Here is a 21,192-nt window from a genome sequence, read left to right as displayed (position 1 = left end):
AAAAAAGATGGGGACACAGATTTGGTTATATAGATTTTTCAAAATATTTATTATAAGAAGGCTCCCTTTCCCATATTAAAAGGAAAACATATGACTGGAAATATTCCAAGAATGGAAACTAGGTTAAACCAATTCCCAAGTCCTTATCAAATAATGGATCCATAAAGGAGAGTATATTTTGGAACTTAAAATTAGGGAAGCCTATGCTTAATGTAGATGGGGAAAGAGAAAACAGAACAAAGAATGATCGTTTACATTTTACAGTCTTTAATTAAGCACATAAAACTGTACTATTTAATATATTTCTCCATGAACTTTTTGTGAAATTCAGATCGCAGTGTATCATTTACAAATCTTTTGTCTTTCTTCTGATCATCTACACCTTTTGCACAGTTCTTGAAAACAACATCATCATCCCACCTAAAGGAAAAAAGCAAACAGAACACTTACATGTCTGTATCAGGAGACATGAAAAAAGTGAGTTGCAAAGCTTAGTCATTACCCAGAAATATGCTCAACATATACATCATCTGATGCAGCAATTACACCCAAAAGAATAAAGTAATTCTTAATAGGTTGTAATTTTGCTTTATTACAGCAGGAAAGGCAATTCCTATTTAGAGCATACATTCTTATGACTTCTCCTGTATGAGAAACTCTGAGTTAAAAAGCAGAAATACACTGGCTTAATTGCATAAATATTTAATGTTTTCAGGTCTGAAACAAAGAGGCAGCACTGGTATTACCCCTGGTTACTGTAGATGGTTCTAGATGATAATAACTGGTCAATTTACTATAGTTCGGATTACCAGATTTTATGCTCTTTGATCAGTTACCACTTAGTAATCATCCACTATAGTATGTGCATTTTATGGCAACAAAAGAAGAAACTACTGGGGTATAACCAGTAAGGCTCATGTGCTGGCCCATGTCCACCTGTCACTGCTAGAGTAAAGAATATTCTGGGTGACCCTCAGAAGAGGGACAGAGCATGGGGAAGTGTGCACATGGATTCCTCCTGTAGCTTTCCCCCTTATGACCTGGCTGTGGCTCTGTTAGTCATGAGGACAACTATATGCAGAGTCCTCTGTGTCCTTCTGGCGAGTCTCTGAATGTGAAGGGTGAGCTTGGGACTCTTCCCACACAGATCTAAAATGTAACTTCTGTAGGGTCAATGGCTCAATGCACTGCTCCATCCCTAGCGCTTGGAACAGTACCTGGGGGCACCTGGGTGGCTCAGTCGGTTAAGCAGCCGACTTCAGCTCAGGTCATGATCTCACGGCTCGTGAGTTCAAGTCCTGCAGCGGGCTCGGTGCTGACACCTCAGAGCCTAGAGCCTGCTTTGAATTCTGTGTCTCCCTTTCTCTCTGCCCCTCCCCAGCTTGCACTCTCTCTCTCTCAAAAATAAACAAGCACTAAAAAAATTAAAAAACAACAGTATTTGGTGCACAGCTAGTTATCAGAAATATCTACTGAAAGTAAGTACATGTTCATTCCTTCTCCTTCTATCATTGTAATATCTGACGGAGAAGATGACCAGTGAAAAAGGGGTTTTTAGAGGCTTCACATAATATAGCTTGGTATAAAACTCCCAATCTGCAATATATATCCAACCCGTTAGTGTAAAGTACCTTCTTTTAACTTTGAAGTTGGCCTGAGGCTGGGATGGGCCAGTGAGATTAAGGAGAGGGTTTCCACTCAATATGTTTTCCATACGTATTCTTTCTTCTTCAGCTTTTTGTTCTTGTTCCTGTCAATGACAGAGGAGGGCTCATTTACTTACATCAATTCTGGGATCAATCTTCTTGCATAACTCCTATTTTAAAAGACTGTTAGGATTTTTATGAGGGAGCTGGAGTAAGAATCAAGGTAGCCTTTTTTTTTTTTTTTTTTTTAAAGATGTAAGATATACCAGAAAAGTCTCACTTAATCCAAACAATTTGGCTTTTTTACTAGAAGTATTTCATGCTTATCATCATACATTCATTAGTCCGACTCTGAAATTCTAGAATGCATATTTAAACCTATTTTCTTTCTTGAAGTACATACAAAATTCATCGCTCATTCTAAGAGAATACATCAATAAATATATTCTAATAATTTCAGAATATATTAAACATCAAAAAGACACATTTAGCAAAACTATTACCCTTATTTTTAAAGATGGGCTATATATAACCACAATTAAAAAATAATTTTATTTTGAACTATTAACAATGTAAACTTGCAGCTCCAGGATTAGTGACAAGTTATTATTAACCAAGAAGTAGCTCCTAAAATAAAACAATCATGTAAAATCTTATATTCAGTTAACATGCATTTCTACTAATTCACCGCAGGTTTTTCCATTTTGTTCTTATCATTTATTGTTACTAACTCTCTTACACCTCTCATTCTTCATCAGCTACAAGCTCGTCCTTCTTCACTTTTAATTTAGCATTAACCTCTTTAAACCCAAATCACCCTGTTTCATTCTTAAAAATATAAAATGCCTAGAATTCTTAGCCATAGTAACTGCTGATCTATCTGTTCAGGCTATTTTAAACCAAAGATAAATCCTACTTTATTGGATTTTGGGGATGACAAAAATTAATCAAGGAAAAAGAGACTTTCAATTTAAAGTGAACCTAATAGTGTTTTATATCACTTTAAAAAATAACCTAATTTTTCATACAGGCTAATGATTATTTCATTTTAATATCCAAGTGTGAACAACAGATTTCATTTTTAAGAGGCCAAATAACTGGGAAGTGACAAGATGCAACTTTCAGGGAAATAAACAGGGAAATTACTTTAGGTCACTTTCAGACCTTAAGCAAACAAAATTAAGAGCATCCATCATAGATTAAGAGCAGACAGCTTTCTAAAAACTATGTATTTTTAACAAATTATATTGATGCTGAAAGTGAAAAGATATTTCTCTGAGATGCTATAAAAAAAAGAGCTCAAATATACAATGTATCCAACTTATAATAATAATGTATGTGATATGATAAAGTTCTGGCCATTTTATATCTGCATTTTTTCTTTCAGAGTCCTGGCTGATTGCCAAACACAGCACTGGAACAAAGGTGCCCACCCTTTCCATACTCAAGTACCAGGCACATTATGGTTCCCAAACATAGGCTAATAATGAGTAACAGCCTGCATATCAAATCCAAACTGCTCCGTTTTTATAAATAAAATGTTACTAGAACATGGATAGTCAACCTCATTCATTTTGGTATTGTTTGCAGTGGCTTCTGTGCTACAGAGAGCACTAGAGACTGCATGGTCTGCAAGCCTGAAATGTCCTGAAATATTTACCATCGGGCCCTTTACAGAAAGCTTCCTAACCCCTGACATAGGGTGACTGGTTTGAAAATGTTATTTTGGGACACCTCAAAAACCAGCCACTAGAAAACCAGACAGGCAAACAGGAAAAAAAGAAATAACTGTCATTCAATCCCAAGAAACATCAATACATTTTTGTACAAAGATAGTAGATGAGCCCCACAAAATTCCAAGATCTTTGTCTAAAATGTTTATTCTTGGTGCGCCTGGGTGGCTCAGTTGGTTAAGCGTCCGACTTCAGCTCAGGTCATGATCTCACAGCTTGTGAGTTCGAGCCCTGTGTGGGGCTCTGTGCTGACAGCTCGGAGCCTGGAGCCTGCTATGGATTCTGGGTCTCCCTCCCTCTCTGCCCCTCCCCTAGCTCGCATTCTGTTTCTGTCTCTCTCAAAAATAAACAAATGTTAAAAAAATAAATGAAATGAAATACCTTTATCTTTCCTAACGGTCAACCAAATGCATTTGAATTCTATGTCTCTTTACATATCTAGAGCTGTTAGGCAAGCTGATAGATTCTGGAATAGAACAACTGCCCTCTAGTGGTGTGCAAGTAATATCAGGAAAGTTCTTATAATTCTTTGATTTTTAAAAATTAGATACAATTATAGGCTATTATGGGAATTATGCCAAACTTTGATGAGAACTATCCTTAAAACATTCTTCTTCCAATTTGAAATCCAGCAATGTTCTACTTCCCTAGACTCCTCACATGAACCCATGTCAGTCTTTTTCCCCCCTTTAAACAGAACAAATTCTTGGTTCAAGCTTGGTTCAAGCTTGCACAGAGAGAGGCTCATTAAAAAAAGCTGAGTTGTTTTGTTTGAAAGTGGAGGCAGATATCTTCATCTGAATGTCTCGTAATGAATCAAATTCAACCTGTTCCAGAGGTCGTCATCTCTTTTCTCTCCGTCTAAACACGCTCATCCTTCTGTCATCCCCTGTATTAGTGACTGGCAGCAACATCTCCCCAGAAACTAGGGGGTCATCGTGGCTGCCACATCTAATCAGCCACTTTATCTGGTCAATTTTACTTCCTCGACAGCTCTATCAGCATCTACTTGCGTCTCTCAATTCCAATTCCTATTATGCAAAATTATCATAATTGCATGTGAGGATTACTGGAACAGCCTCCTCAATCAGTTCTCTCAATACAACCTCCATACCTCTGCCAGAGTAATCTTTCCAAACTGCGTATCCAATAATTTTATTATTCATGTTTCCCGGTGTTACTGAAATATTTCATAATAAAATAAACAAAAAAATAAAATGCATATCCAACCTTATCAATCTCCTGCTGAAATCAACTAGCTCCTCATGGCCTTCAAAACCCGAGTCCAAACTCCTTTAGCGCTGGCTTGTGAACCACTAAAGCTGTGACCTGTTCGAGCTCACCTGTTTCTTGTCTTATTTTTATTACTATGGCCAATTCATCCAAAGTTTACAAGTATGTACTATGGGGGCGCCTGTATGGCTCAGTCGGTTAAGCAACGGACTTCTGCTCAGGTCATGATCTCACGGTTCATAGGTTCGAGCCCCACATCAGGCTCTGTGCTGACAGCTTGGAGCCTGGAGCCTGCTTCGGATTCTGTGTCTCCCTCTCTCTCTGCCCCTCCCCCACTTGTGCTCTGTCTCTCTCTCTCTCTCAAAAATAAGTAAAATGTAAAAAAAAAATTAAAAAAAAAGTATGTACCATGGATCCTATGTAATCCTTGTAACTCTCACTGAGACAGACATTCTTTTCTTTCACTGTATAAATGGAGAGAATATGGGGACCCAGAAGTTAGGTAAATTGCCCTAAGTTATATAAAACCTATTGACAGACTATATCAACATATGCCTGGAAAGAAGGCTGCAAAGAGGAGACAAAGATAGCCTCATTATATCCATGGGTTCTCGGTAGGCCATGATTATATATCGTATTCAACTTTGATTCCTCTGACACTTACTGGACAATGACTCAATGTCTGCTGAACATATGAACAAGTATGTGAACGAAGAGCAGACTGGTAGTATTATTAGGCATGTCTGAGCTATTTGGAAAGAATTTTTTTTTTTTTTTTTAATTATTTTATTTTTGAGACAGAGAAAGAGAATGAGCAGGGAAGGGGCAGAGAGAGAGGGAGACACAGAATCGGAAGCAGGCTCCAGGCTCTGAGCCATCAGCACAGAGCCCGATGCGGGGCTCAAACTCACAGAGTGTGAGATTATGCCCTGAGCCGAAGTCAGATGCTCAACCGACTGAGCCACCCAGGCACCCCTGGAAAGAATTTTTAACACAACCAAGGAAGTTAGGATGTCACAAAAATAATAGGACTTGTAGACCTACAAGTGCTGTAATATCTAGACATAGCATGATTTCTAATACAAGATGATATTACTTACATCAAAAAATATTTCTAGTTTAGCACAGAAGATGGAGAAAGATGTAAATATTTAGTATTTCCATTTTACCTTCCTGGCCTGCTCTTCAGCTCTTTCTTTTTTAATTTTTTCTAGCTCTGCAAGAAGAGCTGCAGTATCATCATCATCACTCTCCTCTTCAAAATCTTCATCTTCATCTTCCTCCTGAAAAAGAATGACAACGGCCCAGGAGATTGGAAAGAAAATGCACATTATTCATTTATTTTTCCATAAAAATCACACTTATCAAATCTCTGGGGCAGCGGTCAGTTTCCTGTTGGGGAAGATAAATGTACTTAAATATAATTAAAATCAACAAGCAACCAAAAAATAAAATAAAACCCCACAAACAAGCTTACAGAATACTTACTAAAATGTCCCTCATATGTTTGAGATTGTAACTTCAAATAGGGTAACAAAATATCTCTCAAATTTACAGGGTCAAAAGAGATTTTACATATGAAAATAGTTCTAAAATCAGAGAAGAAATACTACACTGATATACGCAGTACATATGTACATGGTGTATCACCCTGAGAGCCAAATAATTTTACTAGCTCAAAACAACTTTTAAGCTAGGAAGTAAGGATCATCAAAAGTACAAAAAAGGGCGCTACATTCTCAGAATAATTTCAAACAAATAGTTATCAAATCCCATTTAAAATTGGGTTCCCTTTATTTAATTACTGAGTTCACTACTGAATTCAGTCTGTCAGGTCTGGAATTAATTGTTGACATATACATTTAGTTTGATGCTCCCCACGAAAGGCCACTCATGTTTTCCCACTGTATGTAGAAAATTGCAAGTTAATTACAGACTATAGGGCCCCAATGAATTTTAATGTTAACTGAAGCACTAATTCTGAAAACCTTCCACTTGGATCGTTTCCCTTCCTAAGCAGAGGAAGCCATTAAGTTGAAGTGCACATCTAGAGAGGGCACCTTTGGTATCTAAATGTGGAAAGGCCCCTGGGTTCAACTCTTGAGGGTGCTGACAGACACCCTAGGATGAGGAATGCCCTCTGGGGGTACAGAAAACATGGTCAACCTCCAGGATTTAGTACAGAGAATTCTTTTTTAGGGAAGCTTATTCTTTAATAGAGCACTTCCTTATGTGGTTCTCTGGAGATCAAACTTGCCCTTGAAGTTTGATTACTCTTTTTTTTTTTTTCTTCTATTTTTTTTCTTTTTCTTTTTTTTTTTTATATAAATTTTTTTTTTTAACGTTTATTCATCTTTGAGACAGAGAGAGACAGAGCATGAATAGGGGAGGGGCAGAGAGAGAGGGAGACACAGAATCTGAAACAGGCTCCAGGCTCTGAGCTGTCAGCACAGAGCCCGATGCGGGGCTTGAACTCACGGACCGTGAGATCATGACCTGAGCCGAAGTCAGACGCTTAACCGACCAAGCCACCCAGGCGCCCCGAAGTTTGATTACTCTTGTGATTAATACTTTTTGTTTAAGAATCAACCATGGGGCGCCTGGGTGGATCAATCGGTTAAGTGTCCAACTCCTGATTTTGGCTCAGGTCATGATCTCACGGTTCGTGAGACCAAGCCCCGTGTCCAGCTCTGCGCGGAGCCTGCTTGGGATTCTCCCTCTCTCTTTCTGCCTCTCCCCTGCTCACGCTCTCACTCTCTCAAAATAAATAAATAAACTTAAAAATCAACCATAAAGCTTAACACTGATGTCAGGGCTACATGTGAATAACAGGAAGTAAATAAATACAGGTCACTTCTCAAAGTCAAAAAACAAAAAAAGCATTTCAGAAAACACAATAAAAAAATTATCACGTGGAGATCAATGGAGGAAATAAAACATACATCTGTTAGAGGATCATCTGCATCAAGGTTGGCAGCAGGAATCTGGTCTAACCGAGGTTTCTTTGACACTGATGAGGAGGTTGTATGTTCTGGGGGAAAACAAACATCATTTAGCTTACTAAAATAAACACTGCATTTCTTGTAACATTTTAGGGACGTGTGGGCACAAAGAGCTTACAGGAACCACAGTGCTTGGAATGTGCCCTTGGTTAAGTATTTGTTGAATGAATTAATGAAAGTATTGATTTGAATAGGAGAACTATATAGCCTCTCTCGGGAAATTGAGGAAATAGTTTACATATACTGAAAATATAAAAAAGCTACTGTAACTGATGCCTGTAAATGCCTGCCAAAAACTAGCGATAAAACTAAGAGACCCTCATAGACAGAAACTTATGGGGCTCAATGAGTGTGGCTATTCTCAACAGTAAAAACCTTTATGTGAGGGGCGCCTGGGTGGCTCAGTCAGTTAAGCGTCTGACTTCGGCTCAGGTCACGATCTCGCAGTTTCTGAGTTCGAGCCCTGCATCGGGCTCTGTGCTGACAGCTCGTAGACTGGAGCCTGCTTCAGATTCTGTGTCTCCCTCTCTCCCTGGCCCTTCCCCTCTCGAGCTCTGTCTCTCTCTCAAAAAATAAATAAACATTTAAAAAAAAGATTAAAAAAAAAAAACAAAACACCTTTATGTGAACTGAAACAACAGCTACTAGATATCCCCAGGTCATCCTGTTCCTTCTACCACAGAAGCACAGATGGAATTAGAACCCAACCTCATCAGTGCTAATCTAATCGCTTAAGAAAGTGTTACTGATGTCTTAAAGCAAACAATATTTTAAACTGTTCACACCAATATTTTAAAGGCAAACAAAATACTGATCAGTTCCAATTAGAACATGAAATAAAAACCGTCATTGACCTAATTTCAGGAAACAAATGTCTGGGGGTAGTGTTAGTACCTCGCGTTGGACGATCTCTATTTTTTTCTCTGGCGGCAGCTCGCTCTCTCTCCTCCAGCTCTCTCCTGAAGTCACGGTTGCGAACCTCTTCAGGGGCATCCTGAGTGGTTTGTCTAAAGGAGAAACAAATGAGGGCAAAAATGTTACTTAGGCAACATGGATACAAGTTACATCCTTGTGATGTTTCCAATATTTCAAAAAGCACAAAGTGAGTCACACATATTTTCCCATAAGGCTGCAGATGAATTAAAATGTCTTTACTTTTTGTTAGCCATGTCATCTCAGGGCTCATTACTGTGACACTTTTAATCTCATAATGATTAGTGCAGACCGTGCACAGGCCCTCTGAGGTAACTATTACTGTGCCACCTACATATGGAAATTCCCAGTTAACAGCAATTTCTGCATCAGTAATATACAGTAGTGCATTATAATCAGAGCATAATTTTAATGTCAAATACTCTATTGCATTCTACGCCTATGAAAATAGATGACTTAAGCGATCAATCCTCAAACATGTTACAGTCTCATGACCATGCCATTTAACATTTTTAGTCTTGTTTTCTGAACAAGAAAATGAAAAGTCTTCGTTACCTATATTTTATCTTTGTATGAGAAGGTAGGTCTCTACTTGAATACTGCTTTGAGAGTTGGCTCAAATCACCTTCTCCTTTTCCTCTCCCCCCTCTCGCAGGTTCAAAAGTTGGCCTAGCTGCTGTTGTCATCTTTTATGCTTTAAAGAAAAACAGTATCCAGTTAATTCCAATATGATAAACTCTCATTGCATAAAGTATTCATAAATATCCATCCTTGTGAAATAATTTCCAAAACTCATTCTCCAAAATTTACCTAAAGAATCTCAAACAAAAGTTTTGAAGAAAACAAATTATGAAGCTCAGGGTGTATAAGGAATACGGCTTCTTAGGCGGCTCTTAGTGCAAAAAAATCTCTCATGAAGATCTGAGTTTGTGTTCCTGTTCTCCTGTCTCTGTGACCTTGGGCAAGTCACCGGGCTTAAGTTTCTGTGAAATGGGCTAGATATCCCTCAAAGGATTATTATATGAGAATTGAAATGTCAAAGTCTTGTAAAATTTAGCACTGCCACGATTAAGTTTTAAAAATTCTCAACTCAACATTACTCCACCAGACACCCTAACTAAACCTCGTACAACAGAAAATAGGCTACTGACAAGAACAAAAATTACTTTAAAATCACTGACAAAGTTAGTGAGTGTCCTGGAGAAACGTGTGCTAAAGTTTAATGACGGTTACGTGGGCAAAATTCTCCGACAACCCTTTGTTGATCCAATTTTCTCCTACAGCCACCGTTATAAGTCAGATCTTTTGTAGGTTACGAAGCTCAAGACAGGACACTCCCCCGCAAAGGATTCTGATAAGCAAAACTCCGGGACCCACTCCTTGCGTTACTTTTGGTTTTGAGCTGCCAAGAGTGGTGCCTGGCAGATGTGGCTCCTAAAACCCCGTTAAGGGTCCGAAAAGCATGAGTGTGGGGACGCTGGGGGAACCGGTATACTGTTCCAGATTTTCAAAAAGGGAAAAGGGGTGTATGCAAAGGGAGAAACTGGGTTGTCTGCCGCTGGGGGCGCCGCCGCCTCCCACACACCCCCGGATCATCGTCGCTCCCACCTCCCGGGGGTTCGCCTTCAGGCTGTTACCAGAAACTCGCTGACTCTCCACCCAAGGCCCGATTCGCAGGGGGTTGGGGGGTTGGAGGGGCGTGGACCCTATTTAACGCCGTCTGCAAAGCTGCCTTCACGCTGCGCGCTCCGCGGCCGGCCTGGGATTCGCCGGGTTCTACCACCGCCCGCTGCTCCGCGGCCTCCTCCGCCCGCGCCCGGTTCTCTACTGCCGACTCCGGCCGCAACCACCCTTTCCCGCCCCTCTCGGACAACAGAGACGACCTGCTACCCTCCTGCCGGTCACGTCGGCCGGGGTCTAATGCTGCAGCCTCCGGAAATCATACAGGCACCATTACGACTCGTACCTCCCAGGAGCCTCTGCGCCCAAAGCCAGGGGCCAAGACCCGGAAGCAAACCCTAAGCTCTTTAGTCGCAGTTTAGAGGCGGAGGCAGAGACCAATCCGCAGCAGGCAAGGTGGAAGTCGGCGTGACGACAGAAAGGGGCGGGGCCGAAACGGCCCAGGGGGCGGGCGTTTGAAATCAGTGCTTTAGGGTAGACCCTAAACATCATTTTATACCTTCGAGAACCAATTACTTAATGTCTCTTCCGTCTTTCCCTTCCCCGACCCCCTCCCAGACTCCTTCATTCCGGTGCTGCGTGGACGGAAAGCCCCGGGTAGCCGACACCACGTCCCCGGCTAGCGAGAGAGAGCGTAGAGAAGGATTACACCAAACTGTTTAAATCCAACGGCTCCAGCTTCCTCTCTCCTGAGCTAGACCCAACAAGCCTAGAGAGTTGGGCTACGGAAAAACTAGTGTTTTCATTTAATTGGATATGAAGAAAGAACAAATATGTACGGGGGCAACCACGATCTTTATAAAGGTACCATTCCTGCAAAAATATTAGTCTGCAAAAGCAAAGGTTGTATTCGTATTGTTTGTTAAAATTTCTATTTTTTAGAAAAGTCTAAGTTCTAGTGGGAGGGGAGATGTCACTATTCGAGATTCATTTATGAACCCGATTACGAGCGTTTAGAACGGTGGGCCCAACTGCCAGAAGCACGAGATGCAGTTATAAGATGGCTACTCAAGCGTTAGGTGAACTTTTAATGAGACAACGAACGAGGCGGGGGGGTGGGGGGGGACCTCAGCAGTCGTCTTTCCTCCCTTTCCCAAGAAGCACTCTGGGAGCAGGGCTCTCGTTTGCTTAGCCCATATTGGTATCTCCTCACATAGTTTTTGGCCACAGCAGATACTCAATATTTATTAAACAAATGAAAATTCAGCTCCTCCAACTTGGTTTCAAATGTAAAGAGCTCATTAAATTGAACATTAAAAAGCTTTATTTTCGGAACTCTTTCTTTGAAACTTATAAATGAAAAAAAGTAAAAAAAAAAAAAAAAAGCCCCTTATAAAGTTCAAGATGAAGATCTTAGTTCTTAATGGAGGTGTTTCTCCCCTAGTTTTGCACATCTCCGTAAAGGATGCTACCATGTATGAGTTATTAAACCCAAATCTTGAGGATCCTAATTGAATTCCTTTTTCTAAACCCTTCACATTTAGTTTATTTGCAACACTTGCCAATTTTACTTCCAAAATGATACCCCACATTTCATTCCACTGCCACTACCCTAAGTCTAAGACACTATTTTTCACCGGCATTTGCAATTGCTCCCTAATGCGTCTTCTTGCTTCCACTTTTGTCCAACGTACAGTTAATTTTGCATGCAGCAGTGAGAGTGACCTTTGAAAATTACAAAGCAGGTAGTTAAGTTACTCTCCTGCAGAAAAATCCACTGCACTTAGAGTAAAAGTCAAATTCCTTAATGCGACTTGAGACCTCGTGGAGTCTGGTTCCTGCCTAGCTCCTTGACTTCACTTATAATCAGACACTTCTTACATATTAAACTTTAGCCACAGCCAACAGGGCGTTTCTGTTTCAGAAACGAGGGTAAGGTTCCTTTGTACTAGGTTTTCTCTGTTGCCTGTGCCCCAAGACGACTGTTAACATCCTTCAAGTCTCTGCTCAAATGTTACTGTGTCAGTGAGGCTTTTCCCTGACATCTTCTTTGTCACCCCCAAGCCCCGAACATGCAAATACCGTCACATCGCCCTACTTTATTTTTTTTGTAGTACCAAATGCTGCCAAATTTATTCTGCCATTGTTTTTTCGCCTTGTTTTTTGTCTGAGAGGCAGTATAGCAGAGTCGTTAAGAGATAAGGGATCTATAGCCTGTCTTGGTGCTAAATTCCAGGTGTGCCTTTGACTAGCTGTTTAGCCTTGCCCTAAAGGGAAAGTTATTTTCCCTTTTTGTGCCCTCAGTTTCCATTATATAAAATGGGGATAATTCTAGTCTTGACCTCCTATTGTTATGATAAGGATTAAATGAAGTAATACTTGTAAAGTGCTTAAAACAGTCTCAGCAAACAGTACTTGCTAAATTAATGTTAGCTATTATTATTATTAATATTATTTTTATTATTATTGTCTATCTTCCTATATTAGAACGTAAGTTCCAGGAAAGCAGGAACCTTGTCTCTCTTGTTCACTGGTGTATCCTCTGCATGTAGAACAGTGCCTGGCACATAATAGGTGCTGAGTAAGTATTTGTTGAATGAATGAATGATTGATGCACTATGAAGTGGAGGAAAGAAGTAACAATGACAGGGTGGTGACACAATTATAGATAATACCCCTGGTTTCTATATCCCAGCTGCCCTTATCAGCCCTGAGTCAATCACCCTGATTCCTTTTGCTCTTAGCCCACCACCATGGGCTAATCTTTGGATCACCATGATTAAATAACCACCCCTGTAATTCCATTAACACCCACGTACAATATCATCAGTCCATGAAGTTAAAAGCTTTGACCTAAATGGTCTGAAAGTAGTAATTAGAAAACACTAAAAAAGTGTTTGCTTAAGTGATTTTAAAGTACTGATAAATGAAACCAAAAGCTTTTGACTTAAGTGGTTTGAAAGTATTAGAAAAAAAAACCTAAAAGCAAGTTTACTAAAAACTTAAAATATACCTTATCAGTTACCTTTGCTGGCAAAAGTCATATATAACCTCCCAGGAGTTCTCATTTTAAGCCCATGACCACAGAAATCCAGTTGTGCCTCGAATTCTGCCTGCCAAACCTCTTATGCTCCTCTAATTGCTTATTTTTCCACTCTGCAATGATATGATTTCCTACAGTCCCCTCTTTCTTCAAATCTACACACCCTTTCCACCCTCTTTTCCCTTCTCATCCTCTTTCCCAGGAGTGGATGATCTTCTGACTACTTGCGAAAACAAAAGCTCTTAAACAAGGATTTCTCACGTGCCCTCCAGCAGATCTACCAAACTGCCCATGACTGTGCCCATTACCCTCAGCTCTCTATGGGTTACTAGACATGAGATGACCTAAGCCCCCTCCTTTGTGGTCTGGATCCTAATCCCTCCAACCTTCTTTGTAACTGACATCCTGCTGTATTTCTTATCTCTCATAATCTATGAATCAATCCATTCCTTGTAGATCATTCTTATCAGGTTTTGGATACATATAGTAGATCTTAACCTTTAACAATGCTCCTTCATTTTAATATGACAAAGGCAGTATTTTAATTCAATGTGTAAGGGATATTTTACATAATAACTATGACTGTAAAACCGACTCTTGTGGCAGGATGTAATGTGGAGTTCTAGCTTCAGAATTTACACAAATAGTATGTCCTATTGAATTGAATATCCAAAAGGAAAAAAGAAACCATAAATATCTAAGAAGAAATCTTAAGAGACTATTTCCACAACTAGGGTTTGTAAAGACCTTTTGAGCAAGGCAGAACACCTAAGAGCTGTGCAAAGAGTAAATGTAAAACTTTATCTATATAAAATTTTTATTTTATTAAAGAAGGTGCTTAAAACAAAGTCAAAGATAAATGCTAGATTAACAGGTGAATTTTGTAATACCTATAACGTAAAAGGTTACTACTACTATACATAACAAGATACAAACAACCCAATTAAAAAGATGGGCAAAGAATATAAACAGGCCATTCAGAGATAGCAATTCCAAAGAAACAATAAACATAAAAGACACACAACCTCCCTATTAGGAAGATGAAAGGAAACTAATAATTACCACATTATAGTATCAGATTGGCAATAATTTTGACAAATTAACAAGACAATTGGATGGGATTGGGAGAAAAGGGGATCCAGCTAGACAATAGGCATTGGCTCCTGATTTCTCTCACAGTGAAAATAAAAGGTGCTCACAGTGACCTACAAGACTCTCCCCTACATGACTGATTTCCTCTCTTGCTCATGTCTCTCTAGGCTACATCCCTTCCTGGTGTTATGTGATCATATCTCCTGCCTTAGGGTCCTTGCAATAGCTATTTCCTTGGCCAAGAACACTCTCACTTGTCTTATTCAGGTGTAGGTTTAAATGAGGTCACCCAAACATGACAGTCCTATTGAAAGTTGCAACCCTCCTCCCCGTTGGTCCCCCAGCATTCTGTTCTCCTTATCTCCCTTATCCTGCTGTCCTTTTCTTTTTTACATAGCATATGTCCTCTTCCATGATCCTATATAATTTAGATATGTTTATTATTTCTTTCTCTACTTATTCCATGCAGTATATAAATTCTACAAGGGCAGAATCTTTGTTCATCCCAATGATGTAAGCCAAGCACCTAGAACAGTGCCTGGCACCAAGAGATGCCCACAATTTTTTTACAAATGAATTAATGAATGAATGGATGGATGGATGAATGAATGAGTGATTGAGTGAGTGAGTTCACAGGGAAAGAAATCACATTTTGGTATAAAAAGCTATTGCCTTAATCTCTTTTATATTTTAAAGGAGAGAAAAGTAATTTAACATTCTGCTAGTCTGGAAATAGATTTGAAATGAAGATACACCAAGACCCAAAAAGATTTCTTTTCAGGAAAGAATCACTAAATGAAAAATCCTGTGACTCTCAGGCTCTATAGGCACCATCAAAATTCTAATTCAGTCAGCCCCACCCCCATCCAGTCACAGCTCTAATTTAATCCAACCTTCTTTCAATTCCTCCAATTCTAGTAAACCCTCTCATTTTTACAAAGTTACAAAATGTGAAAATTTTGCTTGAAAATGTTTCTTTGAAGCTTTGAATAAGAAAATGAAGAAAAACCCCCAGTGGTCACAAGTCAGAAATCACGTTCAAACAAACAAACAAACAAACATAAACAATGGCATCTGTTTAAACTGTTTAACTTGAAAATGCCCAATTTTCTAAGATAAAAAAAACTGGTCCTTTGTTTTGACAAGACTAGATGCCCTGAAGCCCAGAGAGATGATTTTCTGGAGACAACTTCAGAATGAAATTTGTGATGGTTCAGGCTAGATTACTGGATAATAGTGTAATTTTAACACCTTTTACTTAATATGAGCACATGGCTACCTCATCAGCTGGCCAGCCCATAATTACCAAGACAATTAAAAACAAACATATTAAAGAAAAAAACAGTTAAAACTAAACAACTGATGTGGGGAAAATAAAGAGACAGACATACTGGGCAAATTCTAAGCAATGCCAACAAAAGAACTGTAGCAACATTATCAAAAGTATTTTGGGGGTACTTGGGTAGCTCAGCTGGTTAGGCATCTGACTCTTGATTTTGGCTGAAATCATGATCTTGCAGTTCACGAGGTCAAGCTGTGCATCAGGCTCAGTGCTGACAGCTGGAGACTACTTGGGATTCTCTCTCTCTCCCTCTCTCTCTACCCCTCCCTCACGTGTGTTCTCTCTCTCTCTCCTTCCCTCCCTCCTCAAAAAATAAATATTTAATAAAAAAAAGTATTCTTTAAATAGAATAGCATTAAGAAGGACATGAATAGGGCCATCCTATCATATCATAAAGAAAAATACTCTAGGAAAATATTTCCAATCATGAATATGCAACTAACTACGTAGTCGGGAAAAATATAAAGCAAAAATAAAGAATTAAAAGGAAAAACTGACATCCATAATTACAATGGGAATTTTTTTTAACGTAAATTTTCTCAGATTAATAGATCAAGCAGATAAATTAACAACATTGAAGCATTGAGTACATAGATACATATGCTCATTGCATTTATATATGCATATTTATATATTATGTTTATATGTGTATAAAATCCTTGAAAACGAGAATACACATCATTTTTAATAAACATTGAACATTTACAAATTTTAATCAAATATAAAGCCCTCAAATTTCAATAAATGCTTATGTATATCTAAATGATAATATTTAGTCTTGCCAATTTTTGAGCTTTATATAATGTTAAAAATGTTATATAAATGAATCATATGTGTTCATTGTGTTTTGCTTTTTTCCTTCGACTTAATGTATATTTTGTGTAGCTGTAGTATACTATGTGGAATTCCATCGTGTAAAAATACGCAATATGTGTTATTCTAATAACTATGCTTTCTGATGTGGGTGTTACAAATAATGCCACTATGAACACTCTTATAAATGTGCAGAGATGTATGTGTGTACATTTTATTTATATATATCCTGTCAGCAGGGTGAGGGTTTTAGTTCCATACTTTCACCACACTTGATATTGTCCAACTTTTCAATTTTAACTCACCTGATACATGATAGTAGTATCTTATTGAGGTCTGAATTTGCATTCTTTTGATTACTAAACAACATACATATGTTTAATGTCCATTTGGACTTCTTTTGTGAGGAATTGAGGTCTTTTTTTCTATTGATTCCTCTGAGTTTTTAGTACTTAGGTACCAGCTCTGTTGCTTATTTATGCTACATGTGTATTTTCCATTTCTTGACTCCTCCTTTTGGTATATTTTGATATACAAAAAGTCTTAGTATTTGGGTAGTTCAGCTGATCAGTCTTTTCCTTTCTGCTTTGTGCATGGTATTTATTGATTGAGAAATTCTTCCCTACTTGAAGTTATAAGAAATTCCTGGATATTACCCAAAAGTTTTATAGTTACAGCTTTCACGGTTCCACTAGGAATTCATTTTTGTGCATGCTGTGATAGAGAGGTCTTGAAATCTGGTAAAGCAAGCCATCTTATCTTGACCCTCTTTTATGAGTGCTGTACTATTCTTGGCCCTTTGTGCTTCAATATAAAATGTGAAATGTTATATTCTACAAAAATACTTTTGGGATTTTGATTAGAATAACATTGAATCTATAGATCAATATAAGAAGAATTGACAATTCTACACTATTGAATCTTTAAATCTATGAACAGTTATGTCTTTCCATTTATTTAGGTCTACTTCAATTGCCTCTAAGTAAATTTATATTATTTTCTTTTTAGAAAACTTGCAAGATTTTGTTATCTTTGGCCTTATGTGCCACTTAATTTTTAATACTATTGTAAATGGCATCTTTCTTAAATTTTGATTTCCTAGTTGTTGCTGATATATATAAATTTTTTTATATATTGCTATTTTAAATTCAGAGACCTTGCTAAACCTTCTTATTAATTAAAGTAGCTTATTTATAAATCTTTTGGATTTTTCATATGTGCAGTGATATCTGTGAATAATGATGGCTTTGTTTCTTCCTTTCCAATCTTTCCCCTCTCCTCTCTCTTTTTCCTTGCTACCTTATGTTGGATAGGACATCCTGGGCAGTGTTTAATAAAGAAATCACAGGCATCCTTATCTTTTTCCTGATCAGAAAGGGAAAGCATTCAACTTTTACTAGTAAAGTGAAGGTTTTAGGTAGATGCACTTTACTCAATAAAATTTCCTTAAAATTTTTAGTTTGCTAAATGGGTGGTGGATTTTATCAAACACTTCTACATCTAGTGGGGTTCTCTTTTAGTTTGTTAGTGTGTTCCTGTATGTATTTATTTAACTATCAACCTTTCATTCTTAGAATAAACCCACCTTGATCCTGATGAATATATTGCAGGAATCAATTTACTCAAATTCTATTTAGGACTTTTGCATCTATGTTCATAAGTGAGATTAGCTTGTTATGTTCCTTTCTCATAGTGTCCTCATTAGAGATTTGTGTAATAAAATGTGTTGGAAAATATTCTTTTTTCTGTTCTCTGAAAATTTGTCTAAGGTTGACATTGTTTCTTCTTTGAATGTTTGGTAAAATTTGATGGTTAGACCATCTGGACTTAGAATTTTATTTGTGAAGAGAGTTTTGAACTACTGTTTCGGTTTTCTTGATGTTTATAGATATACTCAGTGCTCTATTTCTTCATGTGTCAATTTTGCTATTATGTTTTTCTAAGAATTTGTTTCATCTGAATTTTAAAATATATTGGCTTAAAGTTATTTATTCTGTCTTTACTTATTTTTTAAATGTCTGCAGCAGTTACAGTGATGATCTTTTAATCTTTCCTGATATTGGTCACTTGTGCCTTCTATTTTTGGTCTTTGCTATTTTCATCAGAGGCTTTCGATTTTATTTGACTTTTCAAAAAAACAACCTTTGATTTTGTTCATCCTCTCTATTTTATATTGGTTTTCTATTTCATCCATTTCTGGTTGTATTTTTATTATTTTCTTTTTTCTACTTTCCTTGCTTTTTTCCTAAATTTCTGAAATGGATGCTTAGCTCATTTAATTTTTCAGACTTCTTTCTTTTCCTTTTTAGATATTTATTTAAATATATAAATCTTCTTTTTAATACCTTTTACTACATCCCACAAGATTTGAAATGTAGAATACCCCCCTCTAATTTAAAGTATTTCCTAATTTCCATTTTTATTTCTTTCTGATTAAAAGTTTGTTTAGAAATTTATTTTTAATTTTATAAAATTTGGGATTTGGGATTTGGGTGTCTTTTTTATATTGATTTCTAACTTTGTTGTTTATAATTATGGCCTGCCTGCTTTTAGCCCTTTAACATTTGTTAAAACTTGTTTTCTGGCCACAGGTTTATGGTCAATTTTGTAAGGTTTCCATAGGACTTGAAAAAAAATTCTATTCTGTATTTTTGGGAGTACAAAGTTCAGTATATGACCATTAGGTCAATTTTTAGATTTCATTGCTCAAGTATTCTATATTTCTTTACAAATACTTGATCAATTAGTAGAGTCCTGGTCCTGTTTTTCTTGATTCCCTGTCACTCTCAAAAGTGTGTCAGATTGGTGTTAAATGATATGATGTAACTTAAAGTTTAGAACCACTCTTATTAAATTCTGAAATGAATGTAGAATTTCTACTAATCAGTCAACATTCAGTATTTTACTGGAGATCATATCTAATTATATAAGACTTCCATTCCTGCCCAGCTTCCAAAAAAAAAAAAAAAAAGAAAAGAAAAGAAAAAAAAAAGAAGCAATGACTACTGGAAAAGAAGAGATATGAGTTTTGTATTTTTTTCAGAAAATATCTATATGGAAAAGTCTAGAGTCAATGGTCAGGCTGGTTTAACTAATAGGAAAAAGAGGTGTAAAGTTTGAAAAGAGATGTAGATCAATAAATAATGAAAATTAATAGAAAAATGTCTATCATAATACACTCAAAAAATTAAGAAGTTCCTAAGAATGTATCTAAGGCAACATATACATTATCTTTATGGATAAAATTTTGAAGCTTTATTGAAATACATATAAGATCTGAATAAATGGAGGAATACCAGTTAGTGAATGGGAATGCCCAGTATGGGAGGTATGTCCACCTCAAGTTTTTCTTTAACTCATGCAATTTCAGTTCAAATCAATAATATTTTTGTGGAACTTGAAAAATTTATCCTAAAATTAATACTGAAGTTTAACTCTACTAATCTACCCAAATTAATTCTGAAAAAGATGAATAAGCACATAGGGACTTGACTTACCAATTACCAATACTAAGCATAAAGCTATTATAATTAAATAGTATAGATTCAGCACAGAAATGGACAAATCAATGGACTTGAATGTAGAGTTTAGAAAGAGATCCATGTTTATATTGGAACTTGGCATGTGAGAGTGAAAGATTCCAACTCAGTGGGAAAATGGGGATAGACAGATTTCTACAAACAACAACAACAACCACCAAAACGACAATATAGATCCCTACTTCCCAACAGCATTCTAAATGGATGAAACAAAGAAAACAAAAGAAAATAAAATCTTTGTGACTTAAAGGAACAGTATGTTACTTAAACAGGACATAAGGGAACAGATCATAATGGAAAAGATAAGTTTGATTACATTTAATTTTCAAAATACCTAAAAAAGACACCATGAACAAATTTAAATGGAGGTGATGGGGTGAAGTGAGCTATTTACACACTGTGACAGACATAGAATTAGCATCACAGACATTTAAAGAACTCTTACAAATCAGTAGAAAAAGAAAAACTAATTGAAAAAGCAAAGGGTATAACTGGTAATTCATAAATTGAAACCCACATAAAGGCAATAATCAATGAAAAAACCTGCACCTCATCAGGAAACAAGCCACACAATCATATAAAAGGAAATAAATAATTTTGCCAATCAAATAGTTAACTAAAAATTTGACATTCTCAAGTGCATCTAGGGGTATGGAGAAAGAAACTTCTATTCAGTGCATGTGTTAATTAGGAAAATCACTAGGTAAAGCAACTTGACCTTGCGTAATAAAATGCAAAATACAGTTTCTGTATCACCTAAAAATATCTACCCTAGGTAAATTCTCACATATAATTACCAGAACACACATAAAAGTTTTTAGTGTAGCATCGTTCATAAAAAACAAAACAAAACAAAAAACACTTAAGTAATCTAAATACCCACTAATAGAGAAATGCATTGAATAAAGTATATTCTTATAAGAGACTATATATGTATATTTTTGTGTATTATGAGTTGAGACAGTGTTGAATTCAAAAACTGAAAAAAATTAGCATATTATGAAATCATTTATATAAAATAAAAGTAGTAGATACACAAAACAATAGTCCATATTTTTAGTGGATACACAACACATAACACACATACAAATGAAAAGACATCCACCAATCAAAAAATGCACCAAATTCATAATAATTGTTTATGAGGCTGGGAAAGAAAAGGAGATTAGGATTTGCAGTTTACGTCTAAAAGGGAC

At 37.0% G+C, this 21,192-nt stretch overlaps 2 protein-coding genes across 8 annotated transcripts in view; one reads left to right on the top strand and one right to left on the bottom strand.

Moving 5' to 3' along the window:
- Window positions 1-244: 244 nt before the first annotated feature.
- Window positions 245-10,602, bottom strand: CWC15 (CWC15 spliceosome associated protein homolog). 5 transcript variants are annotated; one of them, XM_042958227.1, is made up of 7 exons: window positions 10,514-10,602; window positions 9,103-9,241; window positions 8,509-8,621; window positions 7,555-7,643; window positions 5,782-5,895; window positions 1,632-1,750; window positions 245-420 (listed from the first exon to the last, which is right to left on the bottom strand). In XM_042958227.1, the coding sequence occupies exons 2-7, from the start codon at window positions 9,231-9,233 to the stop codon at window positions 291-293; spliced, it is 696 nt and encodes a 231-aa protein (XP_042814161.1). In that variant the 5' UTR covers window positions 9,234-9,241; window positions 10,514-10,602; the 3' UTR covers window positions 245-290. The 5 variants fall into 5 exon arrangements, with proteins under 5 accessions (XP_042814161.1, XP_042814160.1, XP_007099450.2 ...); XM_042958226.1 differs by having other exon boundaries at window positions 10,453-10,531; XM_007099388.3 differs by having other exon boundaries at window positions 10,438-10,525.
- Window positions 10,543-21,192, top strand: part of KDM4D (lysine demethylase 4D) — a 34,093-nt gene continuing 23,443 nt past the window's right edge. Inside the window, exons 1-3 of one of the 3 annotated variants that reach the window (XM_042958222.1) lie at window positions 10,543-10,623; window positions 10,786-11,031; window positions 12,655-12,748. The gene's annotated coding sequence lies outside the window, so the exon portion shown is untranslated. The other 2 variants (XM_042958221.1, XM_042958223.1) reach the window with 2 other exon arrangements.

The sequence above is a fragment of the Panthera tigris genome, chromosome D1 (genome assembly GCF_018350195.1).
Source record: "Panthera tigris isolate Pti1 chromosome D1, P.tigris_Pti1_mat1.1, whole genome shotgun sequence".
Lineage (NCBI taxonomy): Eukaryota > Metazoa > Chordata > Mammalia > Carnivora > Felidae > Panthera > Panthera tigris.
The sequence above is the reverse complement of the archived record's forward strand: the minus strand, read 5'-3'. Positions and strand labels throughout refer to the sequence as shown.

Excerpts from the sequence above, each read along its gene's own strand:
- CWC15 (XM_042958227.1), bottom strand. The coding sequence starts at position 9,233 with ATGACAACAGCAGCTAGGCCAACTTTTGAACCTGCGAGAGGGGGGAGA. Across the intron at positions 8,622-9,102 it reads CATACAAAGATAAAATATAG|ACAAACCACTCAGGATGCCC; the intron begins GTAACGAAGACT and ends TTTCTCCTTTAG. Across the intron at positions 421-1,631 it reads AACTTCAAAGTTAAAAGAAG|GTGGGATGATGATGTTGTTT; the intron begins GTACTTTACACT and ends TTTTTCCTTTAG.